Here is a 27,199-nt window from a genome sequence, read left to right on the forward strand (position 1 = left end):
TGGGTGTGAATGTGTGTGTGTGAGTGTGTAGGGGGGTGAGTGTGATTGTGTATGGATGTGTGTGTTTATGAGTGTGGATGTGTGTGTGTGTAAATGTGGTGGTGTGTGTAGGTGTGAATTGCATGGGTCTGAATGAGTGTGTGTGTGTGTGTGTGTGTGTGTGTGAGAATGCCTGCAGGTGTGGGGTTGTGAATGTGTGAGCATGTTGTCTGTGTGTGAGTGTGAATGGGGCATGTGTGGACGACTGTCTGCCCCACACACGCTGTTGCAAAGGGTCTTAAGTTTATTCTCTATGGAATCCTCACTAGAGCCCGAAGATGAAGAGTCCATTGCACTTCCCAGGAGCACAAACTGAGGCTCAGACGTGAAGCCACTTGCCCAAGGCCACAGGGTGAAGACCGTGCAGCGGCCTCTGTAGCCAGGTGGCGGGAGGAGGGGTGTGGGTGTGGGGCGAGTTGGCAAGGCAGCCTCAGTGGACAGATGATGCCAGATAAATGGCTTGTCCTGTAGCCTTGGCCTTCCCCATGTTGTACTTTTTCTTTCACTCTATCATGTTCTCTTTTGGTCATGGGGAGGCCATCTCTCCGAGTTGCTCAACAGTGTTCCCAGAGCCCTCACCTGGGGCTGGGCTCCAGGACTGTTAGGTTGGGGCAGGCATCCTACGTTGAGGATGGGGGTTGAAGCCCCAGGGGGACAACCTGTCTTTTTTGAGGTGTAACTTACACACGAGAAAATGCAGACATATTAAATGTGCACTGGATAGAGTTTTACATCCGCAAGCCCCCAGGTAACCCCACTCAGATGGATATACAGAACATCCTGTCGCCCAGGAGGGCCCCTCAGACTCCTCCCCATCGCTGCCTCCCTACAAGGACAGCCCCCATCCCCCAATCTGTCACCGAGGTTTTGCCCATTTTCAAACATCTGGGGCACATGTCTTTTTGGAAAGCATTTTCCATTTCAAAATCCTGTGTGCATAAAACAAACCCAGACCCCTGCAAACACAGTGCCATGGTTAAGGGCGGCGGCGGGGGGGGGGGGGCAGTAGAGATGCTGATGGGGCCAGGCTGAGGCCCAGGGAAGTTCGAGGATATGTCGGGTGACCAGTGACCAGGCAGGCGACTGGGGCCGCCCTCATCCTCTGATGTTTTGGTGGTTGAGACCACATGGCATTTCGTGGCTCCCACTGTCTGTGCCCCCTGCTGTGTCTCCAGCAACCCGCCCCCACCATGTCCGTCCAGTGCCCACCCACACCCACAGTGACACACCACTTCCTGGACGGTGGCCCTGAACAAGACACGCAATCTCTCTGTGCTTCCATGTCTTTATTAAACAGAGCATAATCATACTAGCTACCTTCTACGTTTGTTAAGAGGATGGAGTGAATTGATTTTAAATAAGTTAATATTTGTACAGAGTGTAGGAGACTATCTGATACGTAAAAAGTACTTATGTAAAAATTAAATAAACTTCGGTCAAATTTTGGCTGGTGGGAATTTGCTAGAACATGCAGGGCTTTTCACGGTTGGGCGTTAGAATCTTGCGGAGAAGGCAGAGATTTTCCTGATGATCATGTAAAAGGGGCCGGTGGGGCGCTGCAAATGACCTCTGGGTCCTCTTTGCACAACGCGGAACCAGAGGAGGTACCCGATAAATGCCAACTGCTAGACTGATTTCCTGGTGGGCAGAAAGAGGGTCACTTGGCTCCTATCAACTTTCATTTTGCCTGCCAACCCGCAGCCCTGGAGATCTGGGCCGTGGAGAAGGCAGGCCCAGGTGCTGCAGGAAATACATCCCCCAAGTCTCCTTACCCGGACACGCCGTCCGTCATCCCCCCACCTTCCCAGAAAACGCAAGTCACTTCCCGGCCCACTCAGTCTGGATGCTTGCCTTGAACACCTCATCCCCGCAAGCAGCACACAGATTTCCCAGGTTGGGCGCCGAGGGAGGCTGAGCTCTCCGTCACAGTTTTCTGGCCCAGCCTGCGAGGCAGGTGACTGCCCTGAGCCCCGCGAGAGGCTCCTTTGCCTTAGGTGCCTTAGATCCCTGAACACGGGATCAGGCCGAGGGCTCGGGGATGATCCCACGCGGGCTTGTGGACCCAAGTGCGAGTCCCAACCCGACTACGGGTTCATTGCGTGAGCTCTGCCAGGTGCCCCGCGTCTCCCGCGCCTCCACCTTCCTTCCCTGCCAAATGGGCACAGCCACTGCTATCTGGCCGCTATAAGTGAACGAGGCGGTAGGATGTGATGAGGAAGAGCACGACTCTCTGGGTTCAAAGCCTCACTCTGCCATGGGACACTGGGCAACAGACTTGGCTTCTCTGGGCCTCAGTTTACTCATCCATAAAATAGGGATGACAAGAGTTCCCACCTCGTCTGGTGGATGGGGGGAATTAAGTGAGGTAAGGAGTGTGAGGCGCCGGCGCATTACTTCCCACAGGGCCCGGTCAGTGCCCATACGTGAGGTCTCGGGGGTTAGAAGCTGCGCACTGAGGTCGGACAGCTGGAGCCTGAGACTCAGTGACAGCTCTCGTCAGCTGTGTGACCCTGCATAGATTCTACCTCTTCCTTGTGCCTTACCTATTCATGAGGTCGGCAATATTTCCTACCTCAGTTGTGAGGATTGTAGGAGCTCATCAAGGTCAAGTGCTGACACACAGTAAGCACCACTTGCTGTTAATATCATATGACTGTCATTATACAATTGTCATTAATATTAGTAATATTCCAATGGAGGAGAGGTAAGGAAGTGAACATTCACTGAGCACCTTTTATGTGCGAGCGCTTGACATGAACCATCTGGCGAGGATATTCCTCATTCAGTCAGTCGAGGGGGAAGTGAGGTGCCCAGAGGGTGACCCGCTTGTCCAAGATCCCATAGGTGGGGAGGGGCGATCAGTCCCAGCTATGCAACCTCTAGAGCAGGAAGGAAGGACCAACACTTAGTGAAGGCCTGCCACGCGCCAAGCATGGGGCTCGGCACCCCCTGGCCTTCTTCGATCTGCACAGGAACCCTGGCTGGGGGTACGACTGTCCCCGTTGCATCGATGACATGATGAGTCTGAGTCTCCGGGAGGAGGCGAGCTGTGTGAACCCCGCAAACTGGCAGAGCCAGGATTCAAACGTGATTGTCTGTCAGAATTCGGCTTACGCAGGTGTCTGGGGCACAATCTTCCACCGACTCGCTCTGCGCCAGGGGAAACAAAGTCTTTGTGTCTAGAAAACCCAAGGGAGAGACCCAAGCCCTGCGGTCTCCAAGCCCCGGGGACACACACCACCCTCTCCCAGGCTCCTGGGTACAGGGGGTCACACTCGCAAAGACAAAGACAGTCAACATCCAGAGTGGTCATTGTTACCCAGAAATCTTTATTACAAAAATATTTTGCAAGCCAAAAAGTTTAAGTTGCAACTATATACAAAATGGGGCCTGTTTCCTTCCTAGCAGTCTTAAAATAAACTCCCGAAACCACGCTCCTTCCGCAGTGTTGTTTCGACCTCTTCCTTTTCCTGGGGTTCCATACACAAGGTATGGGAATCTCCAGGCTGCCAGGCCGAGCTAAAGCTGCACAACTTCCTTGGCCTCATTCCCTTACTCCCCTTCCAAAATTCAAAATAAAATAAAATTAAAATGGCACCAAGAAAACATTCTCTAAAATTCTGTGTGTGTGTGTGTGTGTGCATACGTGTGTGCATACGCTTGACGTGTGTGCCTTCTCTGGGCAGGAGCGAGGGAGACTGAGGTTTACAAGCCAACCTTTTGGAATTTGGAAATGGCCCGAGCCAGGTGGCTGGGCCACTGTGCTCCCACATGCCACAGAGAAACTCTGGCTCATCGGGCCAAAGCTGCCCACATGGCCTGTTGGCTCAGCTGCTTCCTGGATGCCACCATGTAAAATGCCAAATCACTGTCCCCAGAGAACTGGGTCTGAGCTGAGCTCAGTGTTCCACGTGTAGGACCTGCTGATGGGCAAGATGGCTCAGCTTCTCATTCTGATGGCCTGGAATCCCTGGGGCATCGAATGGCTGGACTGAGGAGGCAGGGAGAGGAACCCCTCAGCTCGAAGAGTTGGTCAGTTATACGTGGAGACTGAATAAACAGGGCTTGCTACACGTGCTGGCCCTGGGCCCAGCGAGGCCCCCACCCCCCATCAGAAGGGTGGGGGGGGCAGGGGTAAGAGGTCACAGCATCTGCCCAACCTCCTGGCTGTCTTGGATTTATTCCAGTTTGATCCCGGAAGGGTTTGAGAGCAGAAATAGAAGATTCCTCTTGCAGGGGTCAGCTCAGAGAGCTGGAAGGGGGGCCGTCGCTAAGGGGAGGGCATCTTTCCTCTCTCCTCTTTCTGGATGAGAAGGCTGAGGCCACAGGTCTCCACAAGACTGCACTGTGAAGGACGCAGCCTGGAGACACAGCCTGGGCAGGTTGGGCTTTGCACGCTGGGGGCACGGAAGGCAGCAGTACCAGCCACGTGGCTCGGCTGAGGGCGTGGCCACTTTCGTCCGGGAGAGAGACTAAGGCTAAGCGTCTCCATGGAGCAGCGACACGGCAACCTTCCTCCCCATCCTCAGGGTCTGGGACGTGAAGGAACTCCGTTTCTGCTGTAAGAGGATCCCTCCAGGACCACCAACTGGTAAACCTTAGACCGCACAAGACCCAACCAGGGACTTCAACACATGACAAAGAGCCAAGATAACGTTGCTGTCGTTTTAAGAAAAAACAAAACAAAACACCACAGATCAAATTTTCTAACACCTCAGTTTCAAGATTGCACATTTCACATTTCTCAATAATTTACAGGCGTCCACAGCGAGATGTTGCTGAGTTAGTGCTAGCTGGAGGAAGCAAGCTCAGGTCTAGAAAGGAGAGGAGGGGCCACGTGGAGCGTCACGGTTGGGATGATGGGTCCTCAAGGAGTCTCAGAGGGCCACCAGGAGAAGGGTTTTGTTACTCAGTCCTTGACGGTGGTGGTGGTGGTGGTTGTGTGGGAGTTCCTTGGAGGATCCTCCCCTCCCCCAGGGCTTGTGCCTCATCAGTCCAGGGATGGGGAGGCTAGGACCATTGGCAGCAATCTCACCAAGTCTTGGGATGTGTGTCCCAGAGGTTTTTTTTGTTTGTTTGTTTCTTCCCAGCTTCTCCATGGATGGGGCAGTTCAATCTAAACGGAACATTTTCCCCAAGCCCCAGTTGGGTGGTGGTGAAAGGAGATAGTGTTTTCTCTCTCCTCACCCTGGAAGATCAGGCTGCAGAGCATCAAGGGGGCAGTCAGGGTCTCCAAGACCATGACCAAGACCCACATGTTGATGGAGACAGGCATGAGGGTTCTTGGACCCCCAGCGGCTCTGGCCAGTTCCCAGGTCGGTCCCCCGGCTGGTCTGGCACCATTGGCCTCCATGTGTGGCGATGTGGGGGGACGGTGGCTGCCCTGGAAATGCTGGAGAGCCAAGTGGGTTGGGGAAACGAGAGCCAGCCTCATCCTGGAGTCCCTGGGCCTGCGCCATCCCGGCCCTCTGGGAACTGGGCTGGCTGTCCCCATCACGGCTGTCCCACGTGGGACAGGAAGGCTCGTAAGGACAGACCCTAGAGACGACCACGGTCCCATTCACTTCCTCTGGACCTGGACGCTGGCGTACTCCGAGTAGGATGGCTCGGGCTTGGGGGCCGGCTGCTTGGGGGCCCGGTTGAGGTGGACCATGTCCAGGTCCGCGTAGGTGAGGCTGTCCTCGGATGCGGGCGGCGGGCCGGTCTGAATGCTGGCATACTCTGTGTGGTTGTTGGGCTCGGCGGCCCGAGGCGCAGACTTCTTCCCCTTGGGCAGGTTCAAGTCTGCATAGGTGATGTCATTGTTGTCCTGGATCTAAATGTGGTGGAGAGATGTTCACTCTGGAGCCCCCAGCCACTCATCCACCCATTGGCACCAAGGCTGGATGCTTTTGTCTCCCCTTGGGCCCCACTGGTTCAGCCCTAAGTCACGACCCACTCTTCTCTGGCCCAGGTTACCTGCCTCCAACCTTACCCTTCCAATCCCCACAAAGCCTGAAGAAGCTTCCTGAACTCAGCCAGCCTGGTCACTTCACAGCGCTGCCTCAGTGTCCCTCCTCCCGAAGCTCTATCCTGCCTTTTCAGCGTTCTTCCCTTTGCCTGGTGTCCGACCCCCTTCTCCTCGTCATGAAACCCAATTCACCCTGTACGTTCCAGCTCAAGCACCGCTTCATCCTAAGACCCTGCCCTTGGCCGGCTCCAGGGCTCCCACGCTCTGCTTCCTCAACCCATGCTTCTCCACGACCCAGGACTGACTCCGTTTGGGGGTCCAAGTAGATGCCGACCCGTAGTGGGTGGAGATAGTCATTCACTTACTGGTTTCTTCAACACATATTCATTAGGTATTTGTTAGAATGCAGGAACCAAGGCCAGCATTGAAGAAGCCCGATCAGTGTTGAATGAATGGATGGATGGATAGATAGATGGATGGATGGATAGAAATTTCAGCCTCACTCAGGGTGAGGCTGGGGTCCGGGAGACAGGGGAGAGGAGCGCGTGAGAACAAGCCCCCAGGGAGCAGATGCAGTGAGACTTGGTGGGGCTCTCTCTAGCTAAGGGACTTTGGGCAATTCACTTAACCTCTCTGGGCCTTGGTTTCCCCATCTGTAGGGCAGGAATATAATAGTGTCTATTTCCAGGGTCCCTGTGAGGATCAGATAAGATTACCCAGGTAAAGCTCTTAGAACAGAGCCGGGCACATGTTGAGTGAACACGTATGTTCAATAAATGTTAGCCATCATCCGCCATGTAGCCAACCTGAAGGTCTCCCACGTGCTCATCATATCACGAACAATGGCCGCCTTAAAATGACTCATCACGAATTACAAACTCTGCTCCCTCTGTGCCCCGCACTTAGACCGTAGAAGCGGGGGGGGGGGGGGGGTGGCGCGCGACAGCAACCACTCCCCCTAGTTGGTGCACAGTGATCCCCACAGAGCTCGGCAGGGCTTGGAGGCTCCATGCCATCACACAGAGCACCTTCTCTAGGCCCAACTCAGCCTATTGGAATTACTTACCGCATTTTACAAGTGAAGAAACTGAGACCCAGAGATGTTAAGTACTTGGGTCAAAGTCACACAGCTGGAAAGGATCCAAAGTCTACTGGACTCTAGCGGTGGTCTCACCACACAGCCCTTCCGTCTCGAACCCTGCACACTCCCTCACTTCCCTCTGGGAAACCTACAGCAATGGCATTAATTTCCCTCCCTGGCAGAGGCTTGCACCTGGCCCTGGGGATTCTAAACACAAGGCTGCGAGTCCACAAGGGCTGGGTTGTGACTGTCTTTCTCACCGCCCAGGGCCTGGCACACAGTAGGTGCTCAGGAAGTCTTGGCTGGCTGTGAATTCTGGGCGGGTTTCAATGACCAGTTCAATGACCCCTGAAGGTCCCAGAAAGAAATCCAGAGATAAAATGACTGGGGACAAGGCCTTGTTTTCGAATTACCCCTCGAGCTCGAGCCCAGGGCCACTGGGGGCTGACTGGGTCAGGAGAGCAGGCTGCGGTGTTTAGGCCTACAAACGCTGTGCCTTTTACCAGCCCCGACTCTCTACAACAGATTGTGTCTAAAACGATGATAACAGCCCGGGAAATGTCAAGGACAGCTCTCGGGTTCAGGGCAGGGCCTGTCTCATTACAAGAGGCAGCCCTCTGCCTCCAAGGTCTGACAGCATCAGCCAGTGAGAGAAGCAGGGCTGGGTTTCTCGGAATCAGGCCAACCACGTTGCCTGCCCAATTGCATCAGCAGTGTTGAAGAGAAGGCGCTAGAAAGGGAGTATGCCCTTGCACGAGGCAATTAGTGAGCAAACTGTGGACAGTGCCCCCTGGAGTTGTACAATGGGTGTGCTGGGTCAAGGAGACTGTGACACTCTCCTGGCTGGGGCAGAGGGAGAGAGTGCACAGAGGACGAGGGGGACATCAGGAATGCCAGGCTCCCCCACTCTCCCCATCCCCTCCCCCTCCCCCACTCTGGGGAAGGAGTCTTAATTTAGAGCAGGATCTGCAACTCTGGTTGAGGCAAGGAAATCACACGATCAAGATTCCCAGGAAGGGCATCTCACCAAAGACTGTACCTGGGTTATTTCTCTGGTGTTCTTCTCAGGCTCATGCAACCTAAAAAGGAAAGAGACGCACAGATAAAAATATCCTCACTATCTCCAGTGCTCATGCAAATCGGTAAGAAAAACATTTCGTTCCATTTCCTATACGGGTGGAGCAAGTCACAACAGAAACACAACTGTTTATCAAATGTTTGGACCAAAGGGTCAATCTCACTAAGAAGGAATTTTAAGCAGTGCACTATCTTTTTTTTTTTTTTTCCTAACCTAATTTTTCAGCAAGGATCTTTAAAAGTTAAAATACTGGGTGCTGGGGAAGGTATGGTGAAACAGACACATTCATACATTGCTGGCGGGAAGGGCAAACCCGTATAAGCCTTTTGGGAGGCAGCTTGGCAAAATCAAGAGCTTGGAAGGTGTCCTCATCTTTTGACTCATAAGTGAGCATTTTGGGGGGAATTCAAAATATAGAAAAAGCGTTATGCACAGAGGCATTTGTCCCAGAGCAGGATAGGGAGGAAGGTTTATATGTTACAGCTCTGCCAATTGGAACTGGTTAAGGAAATTAGGATAGGTTCATAGATAGAGATTTAAAAGGTTTATGAGAGTTTTTTTATTACAAATGATTACATTAAAATGATAAGCGAAAAGGCAACATTCTCTATGGAATGATCTCAATTCTAAAAATGTATGGATAACACGGGAAGGAAATATAGTAAAATGCTAACAGCGGTGGTCTTTGGAAGGGTTTTTTTTTTTTCTTCCTTTTAGTTCCCATATTTTCCACACGTTCTATATTCTACACATCTAGGTCTTAGCATTAAAAAAAAAAAAGAAAGAAAAGAGAAGGCACAGTGTCCTGGTTAATCAAAGAAGCCGTTCATGCACTTGATTCTGTAATTGGAGGCCGTGGCTTGGCTCACTGCTGGGTCATGGTCAAGGTGGTGAGCACACCAGAGCCACGGTTCTGCAGGAGTTGTGTAAATTCTCAGGCCGGCAACTCTGGGGATGTGAGCCTGGATAATGTCAGAAATGAGCAATGGGGCTTGGCAGCAGGGTTATTAATGGATTTGGCATGAGATCTTGGCTCAGAAAGCAGTTCTGGGGCATGACTAGGCCCACGTGGCCACAGAAACAGACCTCTGGGGGCAGGGACACCGGCTGCTAAGGAAGATCACGAAGATCTCTCCACACCCCTACTGCTTCCAACGCTTCCAAGGCTCCCCACTGCCTCTGGTTCAAGTAAAACCCATCACCCATCAACCCATCGTAAGCCCCGTGTGGTCTGGCCCCTGTGGACTGCCCCAGGCCCTTTCACTGCCTGACCTTATTTACCCACATATCCACCCACCAAATATTTCACAACGGCTACTCGATGAGATATACTTTGCGTCAACAATGGCCTGGAAAGCCGCCCTCAATCACTTTTCCTCTTGGTTAACTTTTGTGCATTCTTCAAGACTTAACCGTGGTGTCACCTCCTTGGGAAAGCTTCTCCGACAGAGCTGGGCTGGCTGGGCTGCCCCTCCAGGTTACCTTCAAGCCTCCTTGCCTATTTTCCTGTCTGGCATATGTGTCCGTCTGCTGCCTGCCTGCCTTGCTTCCTCAGCCCATGGGTACAGGTGCATAAAAGTGACTCGGAATGAAGACATTCAGAGTGCCCCAGGGCCTTTGCACAGGCAGCCCTCCTTGCCTCTTCATTTGCTTCACTGCTTCTCTTTCCTCAGATTCTATTTCAAATAGTCCTTTCTTTGGGAAACCTTCGCTGAACTTCCCATTCCATTCTCAGAACACTGGGTTCCTCCCTTTCAGAGCAATATTGCAGATGAGACGCTATTACCCGTTTTGTTGTGTCTGTCTCTCTTATCTCAGAATGGCACTGTTATTACCCTTCCATGTGCTCAGGCTAAAGAAATGGGAATCATCCCTGATTCTCCTCTGTCCTCCTTAACAACCCATGTTAACCCTTCACAACTCTTGTTGACCCTGCTTCCAAAATCCATATCAAACTCAGCTACTCAAGTCTCCTCCACCATCCCAGCTCCCTAGATTCCTGAAGAGCCTCCTCCCTGGTGTCCCTGCTTCTGTTCCCACCCCTCAGCGTGCCATTCTCCACATGGTGAGGTCATGCCATTTTCGGCTCAAAACCCTCAACCCCTTGTCAGCACACAGTGAGATCCATCTCCGTATCCAGAACAGCGCACCTGGGCGGTCAGCCCCCACTGAATGCTCTAGTCCCCCATCTCTTCCCCTTGCCTGTTCCAGCCCAGCTGCCCCAGCCTCCTCCGTGTTCCATGAACGTGTCCAACTGCTCCTGCCTCGGGGTCTTGGCACTGGCTGTCCCCTCTGCCTGGTCCACTCTTGCCCCAGATATTCCCGCAGCAGGAACCTTCCCATCCTTCAGCTGCCTTCTGAATGTCACCTCTGTACACCAGCTTTCCCTGACGGCCCACTGCCCCCCACCCCCTGCTCTGCTCCCTGCCTAGCTCTATTTTATCTAGCCAGATAAAATGTACTGTACTACATCATGCATTAACCTCCCACCCAGCTTGTTTGGTGACCTGCCTCCTGATGGACTGTGGGCTCCACACTAGAGTCCCAACACCCGGTAACAGGCTGGTGCTGTCAGCATGCCCTAAGTATTTGTTGAATGAATGAATGAATGAATGAATGAATGAACATTGAATCAAAAGGGCCACAAGACCAGGGCTGGTGTCTTTTTTGCTCTCCTTTGCAACGCCCCAGCTTAAGACCAGGCACTCAGCTGGGCTCAGTTCAGATGAATAAATGAAAGAATCAGAGAAGCCCTAAATATTCCAAGAATAAACGCAGTGAATGTCTGACAAGTGGACAAATGGCCGACCGAATGAACCCCAGTGCCCAATTAAGGGAGCAGAGACCTATTTTTCTCTCCGTCTGAGCTGGGGAGGATTACAGACAATGTTCTACCGGTACGTCCCTAACCCAGGGAGTTAGAGATACCCAGTCCCTCCACCAGCCCTGCAACCTGAAGGGCTCTCTGAACTCAAAGCGGCGGCAAGCCCCCCTCCACCCTCCCCGGGCACCCTCTCCAGGGTGCTCAGTTGTTTTCCACACCCGCGTCTTCTGGAAAGTGATCCCAGCCGGCCGACCGAAGGCGGCCACTGCATGGGAACCACCATCCCCGCTCAGCAGCTAGCGCTTTGGTTTAGGGAGATGAAAAGGAGCAAGCAATCTCACGGCTCCCTTGGTAGGTTCACGCTAGAAAAATAAAACACAGGCAGAAAATGGTTGGCTTCTCTGGGGAAGAAAAAATAGGCAGCAGGAGGCATGAAAGCAGTAGTGAGCAGCACTGGCTGCCGTGGCAGGGAAACCTGGGCTGGAGCCGGAGTTCTGGTACTTGCCGGCTGTGGGGCCTTGGGAATGTCACACGACTTCTCTGAACCTCGGTTTCCTCTGCATACACAGGGACAAGAATAACCTTCTAGAACAGGGGTTCTCAAAGTCTGGGCTGGAAGCAGCAGCATCAGCACCACCTGGGAACTTGTTAGAAATGCAAACCCCGCATCAGAAACTCGGGGGGAGAAGGCACCTAGTAATCTGGGTTTTAACAAGCCGTCCAGGAGATTCTGCCACACGCTCGAGTTTGAGAAGCTCTGTTCAATTAACATGGGGTGATAGTAAATCAGAGGGTTTTTGCTATAATGAAAATTACTGTTGGGCCACTAGAGGAAAAGACATAGATCGGTTCCCGGGACGCGTAGAGGAAAAGACATAGATCGGTTCCCGGGACGCGGTAAGCGCCGGATGGATGTTAGCTGCTGACGCTGTCGTTACTATTATTGACACTGTCCTTTTCTTTTGGGAACTTATTGTCTAATTCGGGAGTTAAGACAAGCAAAAAATAATGACAACAATAAAAACAAAATAAAAAAGAGCGATCCTCCCGTATCTGAGGCCGTGAAGGCACCGAGGAGAGTTTTAGGGATTCGGAAGGGGAAGAGATTACGGATTGGGGCGGTGGTTTGGGATGGCATTCATTCATTCCTCATGCCATTGGTTCATTCCGCAACCCTGAACTGAGCACCTATTCCACTCCAGGCATGGTGCCAGGTTCAGGAGAACCTGAGGGAAAGGATCCCTGCCCTCAACCGGGGGGGGGGGGGGTGGATTATAGTGTGGGGCAGGTGCAGAGACAGCTTGAATACACTGTGGTGTCAATTCAGGGGCACCAGGAGAGGTCCCAGGACAAGCCCCTGTCCCTGGGGGAAGGGAAGGCGGTAAGCAGGTGAAAGGAGGGGTGCCCACTCGAACTCCTATGTTGCACAACTCCAGGGGGCGCTGTTCGCAGAGCCCATGGTGACTGCTGCCCCCTGGCGCGGTGGAAACCCTGGGTGGTGCGGGAGCGCATCTCAGGGAGAGGGCTGGGAGGAGAGTGAGGACAGAGCGTGTGGGAGGCCGTGGAGGGAATGCAGCGTGGCTGAGTCACAGAGTGTGAGGGCTGAGGAGTGGCCGGAAGTGAAACTGTCCAAGTCAATGGGGGCTGAACTACGAGGGGCTTGAGGGCCCCAGTGGCACTGTCGGACTGTTGAGGGCCGCGGGGAGCCACTGAAGGTTTTCAGGCAAAGGACAGAAGTCAAGTCTGGGGGCACCTGGGGGGGCTGTCAGTTAAGTTCCTGCCTTCGGCTCAGGTCATGATCTCAGGGTCCTGGGATCAAGCCCCCTGTCGGGCTCCCTGCTCAGTGGGGAGCCTGCTTCTCCCTCTCCCTCTGCCCCCCACCCCCACCACTCATGCTCTCTCTCTCTCCCTCAAATAAATAAACAAAATCTTAAAAAAAAAAGAAGTGAAGTCTTGCCCTTGAAAAGAGTGTACTTGGTGCACACACACACACACAGCACTCCCATTGCCCCCAACCTTGGGACTGTCCTTGACTCTATAATCCATCAGCAAGTCCTCTGGACTCTACCTCCAAAACATATCCAGAATCTGCCCCTTTCTCAGCCATCCCTTCACCATGGTCCAGGCTACCAGCATGGGCTTTGACCACTGCAGCGGCCTCCTCCTGGGCCTCTCTGCCTCCATCCTCACCTCCTACAGCTTGTTCCCCACACGCCACTCAGAGTGGTACTTTCAAAACACAAGTCAGATCATCTCCCTCCTATGGCTCCTCGTTCCACTGGGAGTCAAACCCTAGACCTCTGGCCTCCACTCCAGAACCTCAGTTCCTGCTCTGCAATTCTGAAATCCACAAAGCTCTTAAAAAAAAAAAAAAGAAGAAGAAAGAAAGATCTGCACAACCCATTTGTTAGCAAAACCTGACCTGAACCGACATGAAGCTATTTATGGCTTTTATTTATGGCCCATGCGGGGCATGCCCGTGCAATTTATTTGTTGTTTCCAGGCAGGTACATTCAAGTGGTAGATTATGGGGTTCTGGATCTCTCCGCTGGGGGCGAATATCGGGGGCTTTCATTTAAAAGCTGGAAAGTCTGAATTAGTAACAAACCTGGTTGCATGGCCTTGGGCTGAGACTATGGGCCTGCATCTCCCTGGCCTCCTCTCCTGCCCTTCCCGTTCCTTCTGCCCCAGCACACAGGCCTCCTCTCATCCTCCCACCTTGGCCACTCCTGCTCTCTCGCCCAGCAGACACATCCCCCTTCACAGCTCCTTGGCTCAGGTCCCTGTTCACGTCCCCTCTTCCGTGGAGGCCCCTTTCCCTGCCTAAGCTAGCCCCCGACATCAGTTTCCATCCCCTGCTGGGCCTCATTTGTCACCACCTGACACGACAGTACACATCGTTTTGCCTCTGTGCTCACTGTCTGCTTCTCTCCCTGGGGCCTGAGCGCCAGGAAGGCCTGGATGCTTGCTCACTGCTGTATCCCCAGCACCCGGGACAGAGCTGACGCACAGTCGGGACTCCACAGAAGCCACTGAAAAGCAACAATCTAATGTACTGTCTGTTCTATAACGTCATGGCCTTAGGCTCTGAGCAGGCCCTCGGCGGCCGGTTGGCAGACTGTTTCTACCCTACTTGTCTGGCATTCCTGGGGCCGCCCATGCCAAGGTACTCAACACACACTGAACGAATGAAGGAGAGAGCAAAGTATGCAGCTTGGATCTGGGGGCTGCGTGTGGGGGCGGCAGGTTTCCGCCACCATCCAAACGGGACTGGGGGAGGGTCTCGCTGTCTGCGGACCGCAGGCAGGAAATCAGAGCCTCTGTGCCAAAGAAATCCCCTCAAATCCCCTCACTTGACACAATTATCAAACACAGACACAAAGGAGAGAAATAGAAAGGCTGCCCGGCACGGGAGTGAGGGTCAGTGGGTGTGTGGATGGTGCTACACAGTTTGGGGGGGCTGTCAACCAACCAACCACCCGCTACTGAGGATCCTCGCTCAGCGGCGCACTTACCTCGTAGAAGAAGTGGAGCCCTTGGCTGAAAGAGAAAAGAAACCCAAATCAGTTATTTAACCTAGAAACACACTGTTCTTACATAACTTTTTGTGGGGTGGGGGGTGGGGCAAAGGTTTGCCTACAGGGAGGTTGTGAGGAATTGTTGAAATCACCTCCTCTGAACCACAGGAATCCCCCATGCCCACTCCAGTGGGGCGGTCTAGTATCTTCCATCAGGAGGACCAGCGGGCTGGGCCTTCCCCCTTTCCCACCTCGGGGGGTTGCCAAGGTGAGATCCCACAGCAGCCTTCAGCCCAGGAGAGGCCATCTGCCCTGCCTCTGTCTGGCCTCACTTCCACTCACCAGATACCTTATCTGAGACCCCATGGGAGCCTGGGTCCCAGTCAGGGCTCTTCACAGCTGAGGAACAGATTCTAGCAGGGCTAGAGTTGGGAGAGCAGGTGCAAATCCCACGTCTGCCCCCAACTCACTCGCTGTGAGACCCTGGCTGGGTCACTTCCCCTCTCTGAGCTTGGATTTCAGCTCTCCAGCTCACAGAGTTGGGCTGGACATCTATTTATTTTCATGTCACCACTTTCTAAAAAAGGATCTTAGGTGGGAAGAAAGGGTCCATCTGGTTCAGAGATTTTAAGCCTGTGATATGGGGCATACCACAGAGAAGCTGCTGGGGTTTGGCCACTATTTGACTCCCATCCCACTGTAAAATTGTAATTAAAAAGCAACCTGCACACCAAATGTGCTCTGCACTGCATTCTACCAGGCTAGAGGCTGCCACAATGCAAGAATTCTCCCTGCCAGGTGAACGCCTGTTGCCTGGGCAGGTAGTGGATTTTTTAGGTGAGGTGGTACCAGATGGGAAGGCTGCAGCTCAGCAACCAATGTCTGAATGGAAGCTGATGGGCTGCAAAGTGCTGGGATACGAGCTGTCTCAGGGAGTCCAATCATAGGACACCAATCACCATCATTTTATACCAGAGAGACTGGGGGGCTGCCTAGGGTCACACAGCTGGTAAGCAATAGAGCTGAAATCAGGACATTTCATTGCAAGTATCGATGTAGAGGATGGGCAGACCCCTCCAGGGACCACCGAGGAGAGAAGGGTCATCTCATTAAGGCAGAGATGATGTGCAGAGCGGTCCCAGACACAGTCCCTCGGGCCACATTTGAATCTTGGCCCCACCGCTTAGCAGCTGAGGCCCTGGGCAAATTTTGTAACTTCTCCATGCCTCAGTTTGCTCCTCTGTAAAAGCGGGTTAGTAAAACCACCACAGAGGTCTGTGGTGAGAAAAGCGTGTGGCACGTCAGAAGGACGGAGCGAGCGCTAGCTGTCACTGTCACCAGAGCCTATGTGTGAGAGCTGGGTTCTGCACACAGCTAGACCCGTCACTCAGGGGTTGGGCGGCCTTCGCCAGCGTCTGCAGCTCTCCAAGCCCCGTTCCTCTTCTGGAACACCTGGTTCTTAACGCCCAAGCCCACAGTAATGAGTGCGCATGTGCCAGAGCCCGACAAGGCGCCCAGGGATGAGCCTGCTAAAGAGGGGCTGGGATTTCACTCATGGCCACCATGAATGCCATCCGATGGGCTGGCCTGTCACCCTCAGTGGGCAGTGGAGCCTGCTTCTCTGCCCTTCCCCTGTGATGTGAAGGCTTGGACTTGAGGGAAAACCACCAGGTAGATCACCTGGCAGAAACTCTTCCAGATTCCAGAGAGGCGGGGCCGGATGCCAGCCCTTCTGGATGGGGGCGGCTAAGGCTTGGCCAGTACTCACAGCTGAGTCCTACCAGCCAGTCCAGGAGGGAGGGAAGCATGGGAAGCAGAGGGGAGGGGGTACAGAGATGTGTGACTGATGAACAACGCGCCCATTTGAGCCCAGCCCAGGGGTCCGGGTGCAGAAATGCAGCTCAGGACAGTGCTTTGCGGTCTGTGGCATATGGTGGGTCACAACCAGCATTTTAAAGAGAATTTAGTATAGAACATGACAGAAAAGAAAATATCAGAGTTCCAATTTTATCTACAGGAGTGTGGTGTGCCTTGAGTGGAGACATGACACGTGTTTTTATAACTCGTAGTCAAATAAGTTTCAGAAACACTGGCTTAAAATTGTCTCCTCCATGAGTGGCAAAGAGAACATGTATTTTCTGAGGTCTGAGAATATTAGCTTACTTGTGAGCTTATTTGTGTTTCGTGACTCTCCTCCAAGGGAAGCATTGCTATACCCATTTTACAGATGCAGAAACTGAGGCTCGCAGAGGCCAAACTGATTGTTTAGAACATATAACAAGGCTGTGGAACGCTGATTTGTCTGATTCCGAAGTCAGAAGCCTTGGCAAAGCAACAACTGCACACACAGGCATGCACACAAACCAGGGTATGATGTCCTAGATTTGCGCTTGGACCCTCTCGCTGCCGAGTCCAAGGCTGTGTGCCTTGCCGCCGAGACGACAGCTTTCCGGGAAGGCGGCGCCTGCTTCTGGGCTCGCATACAATACTGACAACAGGAGCTAACGCTTACTGAGCACCCTGCTGTGTGCCAGGCACTCTCTGAACATTTTACATGACATCGCCCACTTAATCTTTCCCAGCACTCTTGGAGGAGGTGCTCGTATGATCCGCACCTCCTCCCGCCCCCCCCCCCCCCCCCCCACCCCCCCCCCCCTGCCTAGGGGCTGGGCATGTACCTGGATGGGTAAGAGGAAAGCAGATGTTTCCTGGGGTTCCCGGCAAATAATGTTTCCCTCCTGAGATCCCCTTCGTGCCCCGGCATCTCCCTGCTTCCCAATTTGGTAGGTGTCCCGGGAGGATGTGAGGTCTGGAGCAGTGACGGCTATCTTGGAACCACAAGGTGAGGCTGAGGGAGGGACCCACCGGGTTGGGGGGAGGCGGATACCATCCACATTCCTGCCTGGCGAAGGTCTGTGTCAGCCTCGACACTGTTACCGCGGGGCTTCTTGTGGAAGCAACTGGACTTCCTCACGGCTTCAGCTACGTTAGCTCAAAGCACCCTCATGGCCTCTCCCTCGAGGAAGGACAGCCCAGGGGCCAACTCTTGGGGAGGAAGAGGAGGACGCACGCACCTTTCTTCTGTCGGATTCGGAGGAGGTAGAGGGCTGCGATCAGCAGAGCCACCAGCAAGGCACAAACCACGCCCACCACAATGAAGATACTCTGGCTGTCGTTATTGTCTAGGGACCACAGGGAACAGAGGTTTCACGTATGCAAATTAGAAACAGTGAAACTTAATACCCATCACCCCTTTTCACCGCTAGGTAGGCATCATTAACTGAGAACCTCTGGCCATACATGTTTTGAGCCACACGGGCACGTTCGTGGGTAGGCACACACTTCCCCACGTGGGTCACCCGTGGGCCGTGCAAAAACCATGCTGAGGTGCCAGGAGGGAAAATGTTCGTTGCTGATGGTGATGGAGGAAGCCTGGCCTCAGGACGTGGGCAGAAATCTCACTCCCAAGGAACAGAAACATGTTCCTTCTCACCTGGAATGAACCAGAGTGGCCACCATGGCGGCCCAGGTCTGTCCGAAACTCTGAGTTGCAACTGGCTGTCACACACTGGGAGGGGGGCTGTCGAGGGATGGGGACCAATGGCAGACATGTGCAGCTGGTTATTGGACTCTGTTACAGAGTTCTCAGGAGCTGTCTACTCATCTGTGCCTGGGACTGGGGCAGAGGAGCTCGGAACCCAGGTCACTTGTAATGGCGACTGTGTGGGTAGGGCTGGAGCCAGGGCACAAGTGGGGGCTCCTGCACCAGAGCATTGTGGGTAGTCAGGAGCAGAGCTCTGAGCTGCAGAAACGTGGGTTCATATCAGCATGCCTGGTCGGGTGACCTTGAGCCAGTCATTCAAACCTCCCTCTACATACTGACCTCCTCTCATGTTACGGAGGCCAGTAATCATCTCTACCTCATTGGATAGCTCTGACGATTAACCTACTAACTAAACAATCAATCAACTCACTCACTCACTCTCTCATTCTTTTTAAAAGCATTTCCTGAGTGTATACTATGTGCCAGGTCCTGAAGCTACGATGCTGAACAAGATAGCCACGGTCCCTGGCAGCTGAGTCTCGGAGCTGAAGGGTCAAGCTCCAACACTGCCGTGAGCAAGCGAAGGGGCCCAGAGAGAGGCACTGACTTGTCCAAGGTCACCCAGCACGTCTGTGACAGAGCCAGAGTCGAAATCCACACGTCCTATCTCCTAGTATGGGCCTCATCCTATGAAAACCAGGCATCAGTGACATCAAAGGGACACCTTGCGGGCCCCAAGGCTCCCAGAGCTCCCCTATTCCCTCACAGGATGCACTGGGGAAAGAAATGGTCTCTATTGTAACCCTCAGCCAGATGCAAGGCAGAGCCATGCTATTGACGAGTGATGGAACGTTCCATAGTGGCACCAAAATGCCAACGAGGAGCTGCTACTCTGAGGAGAGAAGATAGAGATGTCGACAACAGGTTGGGAGGGGCTGAGAAAATCACACCCGACACCTCTCTCTGGAACGGGGGAGTGCCAGGGCTGTCGCCGTCTTAACTGGGCATGCACTTTGGCCCAGAAATGCTCTTTGGGAAATCGTCCCCCCAAAACAGCTGCACAAGTAACAGAGTCTGTGCAAGGTCATTCATCACAGCAGTGATTCTACCTGAGGTAAGGCGCAAAGATTCTGAGGCCCCCATCCCATTCCAGGGGTGCAGGCTTGCGAAGGCAGCCAGGGGGACAAAGCCAAGGTGAGAAAGAACAGCAGGAGGGGATGGCTGGCCTGGGGGGTGACAGTCTCTGTCAGGTGCAGAAACAGGAGGCAGGAAGCTAGGAAAAGGCCAATGTCCACCCCCCCCCGCCCCCCACCCCTGGCGTCTTTCTCCAATGCATGCTTCTGTCAAAAGATCTACAAAGATATGTACCAAATTCTTACCGGTGGTCACTGCTAAGGTGTGGGCTTTGGGGGTGGGGCACTCACTGTAAAATTCGACTTTATATCTACAGACTTCTAGATTATTCCATAATAAACAGGAATTACTACTTTTAGTGGTAAAAAAAAGATAAAATTTAAAGTGCCAGGACAGTCGGCATTGAGGCCTCACCCTGGGTTTTATGGGTTTCCTGATCCTTCTGGTGGGCAGAGGCCACAAGGGTATGGTTTTTGGTGACCGCAGGCTGCCCGTCATGCTGCACCTGGCAGGTGAACACCACATCTTCCCTGTGGGCGGATGAGTTCACCAGGAGCCAGCTCGTCCAGTTAAACGTCCCATCCTTGTTCTCTATGAGGTTCGAGGCCGTCGAGGCCGTCGAGGCCGTTTCTGTTCGGGACACGTTTCCATTCTCCAGCCAGGTCAGCTGTAGGCGCTGGGGGTAGAACTTCTTCACTTGGCAAGTGACCTTCACCTGGTCCCCTGCCACGGGTTCGTGGGAAACCTCCAAGGTGGGCGGAACTGAAAGAGCACAGAGCAGAAGCTCTGATCTCATGGAACAGACAGATCACGGGGGAGGGGCTCGAGAACTTAGCTCCCCCCACACAGCAAGGGAATCACCCAGAACAGGGCTAGGCATGCAGCTGGTGCTCACACACTCAGGGTAGCCTTTGCATATGAATGAAATCCCTAAGCACAGTGCCCAGCACACAGTAGGTGCTCAAGGACTGGTAGCTCCTATTAGGGTAAGAATGAGTGAAATCAAGATACTCAGCCCGTGGCATGCAGCGGGAATAGAATAATCAGCAAAATAAATGACATCACCAAGCACACGGTGGCGTGGATTACAGCAGGTGCTCAATAATTGGAATTGCTATGGTAAATTAAATGACCTACCCAGCACAGTGCTTGGCACATGATAGGTGTTCACCCCCCAGCTGCCATGAAAAACCATAGGAGGGGACCGTACACCTAGGTGCAGGGTGACTGGGAGGGTCTGTCGGGAGTCAGACTCCAGGCAATGGACCGCCTGGGGCAGAGAGTGGGGGGAGGGGCAGGCTCGGAGACTTGGGGGCCAGACCCGGGCTTGGGCTGGGGGTGAGGGGCATCTACCTCGGAGGACCTCAGACAAGTTGGCAGTCCCACGAAGAGGAGGGCCCCCCTGCAGGGTCACGTGGGTCACCTCGCAGATGACCTGGGAGCGAACGTCCCCCGGGGCCAGCACCAGCCTGGTTGTGCTGGAGATGCTGTAGGAAGTGCTGTTTCCCTCTGGGTCCACGGTGGTCTGGGAGGCTGCCAGCTCATTCCCGTTTTTGAACCATCTCAGAGTGATGTTTTTGGGGGAGAAGCCATGGGACTTGCAGGTGAAGTTCACTGTCTGCTCAGGCGAGGCCCTGGCCGTGGGACCCGACACCACGGGGGGAGAGGGTTTGGCTACAAGAGGAGCATTTATGAACAGTAAGCATGACTGTGGTCATCAGCACCAAGGATACGTGTGTGGCACTGTGGAGAACCCTCCGCCCTTCTGATAGCGTGGGGAGGGCCGTGTCATCTCCTCATCCCACAGAGGAGGACCCGAGGCTCCAGAGCTGAACTCTGAGTCGGGGAGCAGGGCCCAGGTGCAGGTCCAGGCCTGAGTTCAAGTCCCCCTTCTCGCCTCTGCCAGGTGACTTCCCACCGATCTGGGCACCCGAACGACATTCCTATTGGGTCTCACTCTTGGTATCAACCATCCTAGCCGCCTCCCTGCAAACCTCACTGAGTTCAGAGAGGCTGTGCAGCAGGCTGTGCAGGGGAAGCAGGGGTGGGGCTGGACCCCCATGGAATCCGGGACCAGGCTGGCCAGTCCACGGGAGGGGTGGCCGTGGCACCGCGTGGCTCTTCCTCTGTGACATGGGACAGCATGCCTTTCTCCTTCCCGGGGTTCCAGGGAGGGGTAAGTGAGGCAATGCTAGCAGTTTTACTTTGAATAAAACACTGAAATGCTTCTCAGAACCAAACAAACACAGATCTATCTTTATCCCAAACCTAATTCACACCCAGAGCCCTCCGCTCAGGTATTTATGAATTTACTTCAGTTTTCACTCTCTCCACAAATATTCCATAGGGTCTAATCTGTGCCACCCCTGAATCCAAGAGGGAGGGAATGACGGGATGTTTTTCTGAAACTGCGTTCTTCTCTTGGGTCCGTTTTGGGTTGAAAACCAAGATCGCTGAGTGCTGAGAAAGCCCAAGTTGGTTAATTTCTTAATCGTGAATTAATTTCAAGGACAGAGACACGGGACTGCAAGCAGGGAGAAGCCGTCCTGCGCCCTGAAAGCACACACACATCAGTGAATCAAAAGGGGGGGGATGCCTTTCGCCCACAGAAGGTCCTATAGGGTGTCTCCAAATTGTTAATTATTACCCAAAACCTTCCACAACAAACATAGAAAATATTACAAATATTCACATTTGTAAATATTTAACTTGCTTCCTAAAACACATCAAACATGTTGAGGTCACGTGAATAAGTGAAGTCATAAAATCACCAGCAGCCCAGATACCCCTAGAGGGACAAAGTGCTGGCCTCAGTTACCACTCATGGGCAGTGTCTTGGGCACCTGACAGTGGGCTGATTCCTCCTCGCCCCTCAGCTCCTTCATCCCTCAGCCAGCCCTTTGATGGGGGCCCCAGTATGGTCCCATTTATGGGCCAAGGCTCAGGGAGGCTGAGCCATGCCATGGCTAGCCCAGGGCATGCAGTGAATAAAGGGCAGAGCTCCCCCCCACCCCACACAAGACTGATTCATTTTAGCTGCTCTGTTTTTTCTTCCGGCACCTCCGTGTCTGTTTTGGTACAAAGCGGGTCAAAACACCACCTTGGTGACATGTGAGGATGTATGTAATAAAAATGCAGAACCTGGCATACAGTAGGTGCTTAATAAACAACACCGATGATTATTATCATAAGATCTGCTCGTGACTACTTCTGACACTACCTATTTGTCCTTTTGGCTGTAAGAAGGCAAAACCAAAGCTTAGCAGGAACACAAGAAGAGTCCCAAGGCCTGCCATGCAAAACCCCAAATGAGAAAAGCAGCAGAAACCAGCAAATTATGATTCTCTCCCTCTTTTAATAATCCCCTCAGGAAACAAGTTTGGCGAACTGGCTTTCAAAACAAACAAGATCACAGCGTATTCCTGCAGATTAGCTATTTACAGAAAGCTGGGAGAGTTTCAAAAGAGGGACAGATTTTGGTCGTGACATTTGGGGTGTGTTGAGGCAGGGAGGGCTCTGGGGCTGAGTGGCGAGTCTTTGCGGGGACTCCGGCCCGTGTTCGGACGCACGCATGCTGAAAGATGGGAAGGTCCCCTAGCTGTGAAGCTCAGATCTGAGCAGGGTGTTGGCTGCCCCTCCCTGGGCCAGAGGGCAGGGAGCAGCTCGGCCCCAGGCGTGCTCCTTGGGAGGGTGTCCTGGCCACTCCATTCAGGCTCATTTCCCAAACAGCTGTCGAGGGCACGGCTCTCCTGAAACATCCACCCACCACAAATCTCCTCTCCCAGCCCCAGGAGCACAAGGAAACCTCAGTGTTTCCTCTGTGACCTCGGGGAACATCCAGCTTAGGGCTCTTCAGCCCGGGCTGCACATTAGGAGCCTCTGGAGTGGTTAAAAAATTCACCTGCCCAGGCTCACGTCTGACGAAATAAGTCAGAATGTCCAGGGGGGAGCCAGGGGCTGGGGATCTTTTTTTCCCAGGTGATTCTAAATGAGCAGCCCAGGTTGCAAGGCACCCAAAGTCACCCTCCAAACCCCACTTACATTCGAGGTCTGGGAGGAAGAGTGACCCGGCCAAGGTCCTGTGGCCTGGGCATATCCTAGCTACATTCCTGGGACACTGACCACGTACCAGGCCCTGCTGTAGGTGTTTTAAGGCATTCACTCATTCAGTCCCTGCAGCGGCTCTGTGGGGTCAGGCTGTCGCAGACAGACAAGGACACCGGACCCAACGTGTGGATGACTTGTCAGAGGTCACAGAGCAGGGGAGGCAGAGCTGGCTGGGAGCCCGGGCAGTGGGGTTCGGCCGTGCTCTCGGCCGCTGTGCACGGATGCCCAAGAATCGCCTAACCTCCACATCTGGGGCCTCCTGGATCTCCTCTCCAATCGTCAGCCCCCTGACCAGCAGCCTGATTATCCCCAGGTCACAGATGGGACACAGAGGCCCCGAGGGAAACGGAGACTAGCCCAGGATCGCACAGTTCTGGGAGGAGCACCCAGGGCTCACTGAGGGTCTGTCCCCTCACCCGGCTCTCTGTGGCCTCCTAACATCCTGCCGAGGCTGGCGTGATGACCCACTTTCTACGGCGAGGCAACAGAACCCAGCAAGGGGAGCCGGGTCACAACCCTGAAGGCACACCTAGATTTGGGGCCACCTCCTCTGTGCCGGTGACGCAGACAGAGCGCCTCAGATCCTTCCAGCTCTCCGAAAAGGAGTCCATGATATCACCATTTTACAGGTGAGGAGACTGAGGCTGAGGGAAACCAAGGGGCTCTTCCTCACTCCCCACTGTAACCCCGGGGGGGATTTCCTGTGGCCCCTAGCCTTCACATTCACAACAGAGCGCCTTCTTTAGCCCAACAGTGACCACCACCTTCCTTGTCCCTCTGACATTCTCCACTGCAAACACTTATGAGGAGGGGTCCCTCTGGGTGCCCAGAGCTGCTGACCCTGTAGCAATGGAGCGAAGATGTGGGGTCCCAACAGCTGAGTCTAGAATATGAACCCTTGCTCAGAGGGCTCCAGACACCCACCAGGAAGTGCCTCCCCATCATCCTCAGTCTGCAGAGCCAGGAATGGGGTGCCCGGTGTTGCTGGGATCGCGGGGACCCCTCTGCTCTCTCCGGGCCGCTGCCCCCAGGCTGTTCAGTGAAGGAGCAACACCACACAACGGGGAAAGACTCCTGATGTTCTTATGTATGTGGAACCATGGCCTCCAGGAACAGGCTCAACACTTCATCAGATGTTTGCATATCTGTCTGATCTGGGGGTGCAAAGCTAGCCCACCTCCCCCCAAGGACTCTTCTTCTTAACGCGTATTGTTGAAGAACAGAATACAGTATTTTAAAGGAGAGGGTTGTACCATCTGAACCTCTGGAAAAATGATGAAACGGAGAAATACTGGCTCCCTGTTCAAAGGGTCAGTGTAACTTGGTTTTATTCAGCACCTACTACGCACCAGGCTCTTCCATGGAAACAGTATCCAAAGCTGGGGCAGGAAGAAACCTGCCAGGAATCAGATGGGTTCTGGAACAATCTCCTCACTCACTGGATACATGAGCATGAGCAAGACCCTGTCATCTCGTGACAGGCTCTGAATGTGTACATGGAAGGCTGGGCTAGATGGGGCCTTTGCGTGCTGACAGCTCAGGGTTCCGGATCCCGGGCCCCTGGCAGAAAACCCTAAATGATCATCTTTACGTCAACGGGACAACCCTATTCACCCACATGGGCCCTTCTTCCCTGGGTGAGGACATTCTGGATGCCCCAGGTCTGCTCGGGGCCTGCAGCGACTGTGTGAGTCGGTCCCTGAACCAGGCTCTACTGTTTCTGGACAGACCCACAGCAAAGGCCCAACCTCTGGCATCTCCAACCTGGGCCGTCAGAGTAAACAGTGAGTCTGTACCTCTCAGGAATGTCTTTTCTGTGTGATGTTTCTGAAGATGAAATAAAGAAACACGTTCTTCCTTCTCTCTGCCCTGGATGGGTCTGTCCTCGTTGGAACAGAAGGGAACGTAAGCTTCATGAGAGAGGAGCCCTTCCCTGTTTTGTTCCCTGCTGCTTCCCCAGCACCCAGCGCAGAGCCTGCACACAGCAGGTGCTCAGTAAGTGCTGAGTAAAGAGAAGAGTCACCCACATGGAGGGGGGTGCTGTCTGGAGGTAAGAGTGAGGTGGGACCTTCTGACTGGGCAAGTCACTCAGACTATTAGTCCCTCATCCCTGGAACCAGAGGGCTGGTCAGGATAGGAAAAGGTGAGAGCTGTGGAGCCCTCAGACTGGGGTTCTAGATTTTCCCACCATTTATCAGCCGGGGGGCCTTGAGCAAATAGCATGACCTCCCCAGGTCTCAACTTCCCTGATCTGTGGGAGGGGCTGAAGTCAGGGGCACCCACCTCAGAACCTGATCCTTAGCTTTTGCTCAGACAATGGAGGGCATTCTTACTGACTTGTTGTCACAACCAGGGGACAAAGGAGGCCCAGGCCATACTCACCGCTCACTATGAGTTGAGTGCCTGGTCCAGACTTAAACTCCACATCAGGGGTCCCTTTCTGGAACTTCACACAGTAGTAGGTTCCAGCGTCTGCTGGGGTGATGTTACTGATGCGGATGGAAAAGTCCGTGGTGTTTCTCCTTGTGGTATCTGAAACATTTGTCACTCGGGGGGAGTGGCCTCCTCTGAAACTGAAGATTAACTCGCGGGCTGACCCTGTTCCCCTGAACCACTCAACCGGCCCAAGGGGGAGCAGGGAGGTCAGACTGCAGCGCAGAGTGGCTGTCTGTCCAGCTGCGACAGACACTGACTTCTCAGGCTGGATCACCTGCAGCTCCGCCTCACCTGCCACACCTGGAGGGAAAACAAAGATCATCCTGACGTGATCCTGGATGTCTCCTCACGTGTGTATCCACAACAGCTCACTGACTGAGTGCGCACCGTGAGCGGGCCTTGACCTAGGCACGTTGCATGTACGTGGCATGCAGCCCTCACCACGAGCCTGTAACGTGAGACCCCATCACAACCGAGGAAACTGAGGTTTATGATGTGCCAGGGAGCAGGCTGGAGGTCCTGAGTCCTCTCCGGAAGAGTCATGTCTGAGCTGAGCTCTGAACCTCCCAGGATGTAAGGGGCACAGTGTTCCTCACAGAGGGCACAGCAGGGCAGGGGCTCAGAGGTGGGGGGCAGCACGGTGTGCATGGGGCTCTATGGGGAGCTTAGGTTCTTTTGGGCCTGGCCCAGGAAGCAGGCCCCGAGCAGGGAAGCCACACCCAGCAGCTGGGGCTCGTCCAGGCTGTGGTCATGAGGCGGGAGGACTTGGATTTGAGTCCTGGCTCAGGCCTTACTTCTCCATGACTATGGCCATCACTTGGGCCAAGAACATCCAACAGGATTTGGATGTGGATGGGAGTGCTGCCCTTAGTCTGGGCAGGTCTCTCCATGGCTCTCGAGCCTCAGTTTCCTCATCTGTCAGTCAGTTACTGTGACCCCATCTCGATGGATCTCTGGCAGGACCAAACAACAACGCTGGCCAGGGACAGCGTCAAAAAGAAGCATCTGGTCTTTGGAACCATCTGAGCCGGTCTGAAACCTGGCTCGCCTTTTATTCACACGTGACCCAAGTTTATCCTTTGGTTTTGAGACTCAGTTTCCTTATCTATAAGATGGGTAGAGCATCCCCTAGCCCTCTGCTTTGTTCTGAGAAGAAAATGCAATGACACACAGAAGTTACTTAGCACCACGTGCGGCACAGGGAAGCTACTGTCATCACACAACAAATAAATGGCGGGGGGGGGGGATCTGTTGTGCGAACTTCCCTCCCACCCTTGCTAATGCACCTGCAGGCCAGGCCATCCTGGATACTGGGGACACACAGGGGCTGGACGCACATTAGGCCTCAAGGGCTCCAGGCTGGGTAGCTGGAAGGCTTCCTAGGCGTGGTGAAAGGGAGGGGCCTGAGCCCCAAACTGGAGAGCAGTGGGGCATGTGAGACAGGGACTCTGGGCAGAGGACATGGTGTGGGGGGGTCGGGGGGGACAC

At 53.8% G+C, this 27,199-nt stretch overlaps 1 protein-coding gene across 6 annotated transcripts in view; it reads right to left on the reverse strand.

Moving 5' to 3' along the window:
- Positions 1 to 4,690: 4,690 nt before the first annotated feature.
- SIRPA (signal regulatory protein alpha) overlaps positions 4,691 to 27,199 on the reverse strand; it is a 39,789-nt gene continuing 17,280 nt past the window's right edge. For 3 of the 6 annotated variants that reach the window (XM_044918664.1, XM_044918661.1, XM_044918660.1), the window contains exons 3-9: positions 25,658 to 26,011; positions 20,522 to 20,842; positions 19,583 to 19,930; positions 17,565 to 17,672; positions 14,488 to 14,512; positions 8,098 to 8,149; positions 4,691 to 5,854 (exon numbers count right to left, since the gene is read on the reverse strand). In XM_044918664.1, coding sequence (XP_044774599.1) covers positions 5,600 to 5,854; positions 8,098 to 8,149; positions 14,488 to 14,512; positions 17,565 to 17,672; positions 19,583 to 19,930; positions 20,522 to 20,842; positions 25,658 to 26,011 — 1,463 coding nt within the window. In that variant the 3' untranslated portion in view covers positions 4,691 to 5,599. The remainder of the gene's footprint in view (positions 5,855 to 8,097; positions 8,150 to 14,487; positions 14,513 to 17,564; positions 17,673 to 19,582; positions 19,931 to 20,521; positions 20,843 to 25,657; positions 26,012 to 27,199) is intronic. The other 3 variants (XM_044918663.1, XM_021689121.1, XM_044918662.1) reach the window with 3 other exon arrangements.

This window comes from Neomonachus schauinslandi, chromosome 10 (genome assembly GCF_002201575.2).
Source record: "Neomonachus schauinslandi chromosome 10, ASM220157v2, whole genome shotgun sequence".
Classification (NCBI taxonomy): domain Eukaryota; kingdom Metazoa; phylum Chordata; class Mammalia; order Carnivora; family Phocidae; genus Neomonachus; species Neomonachus schauinslandi.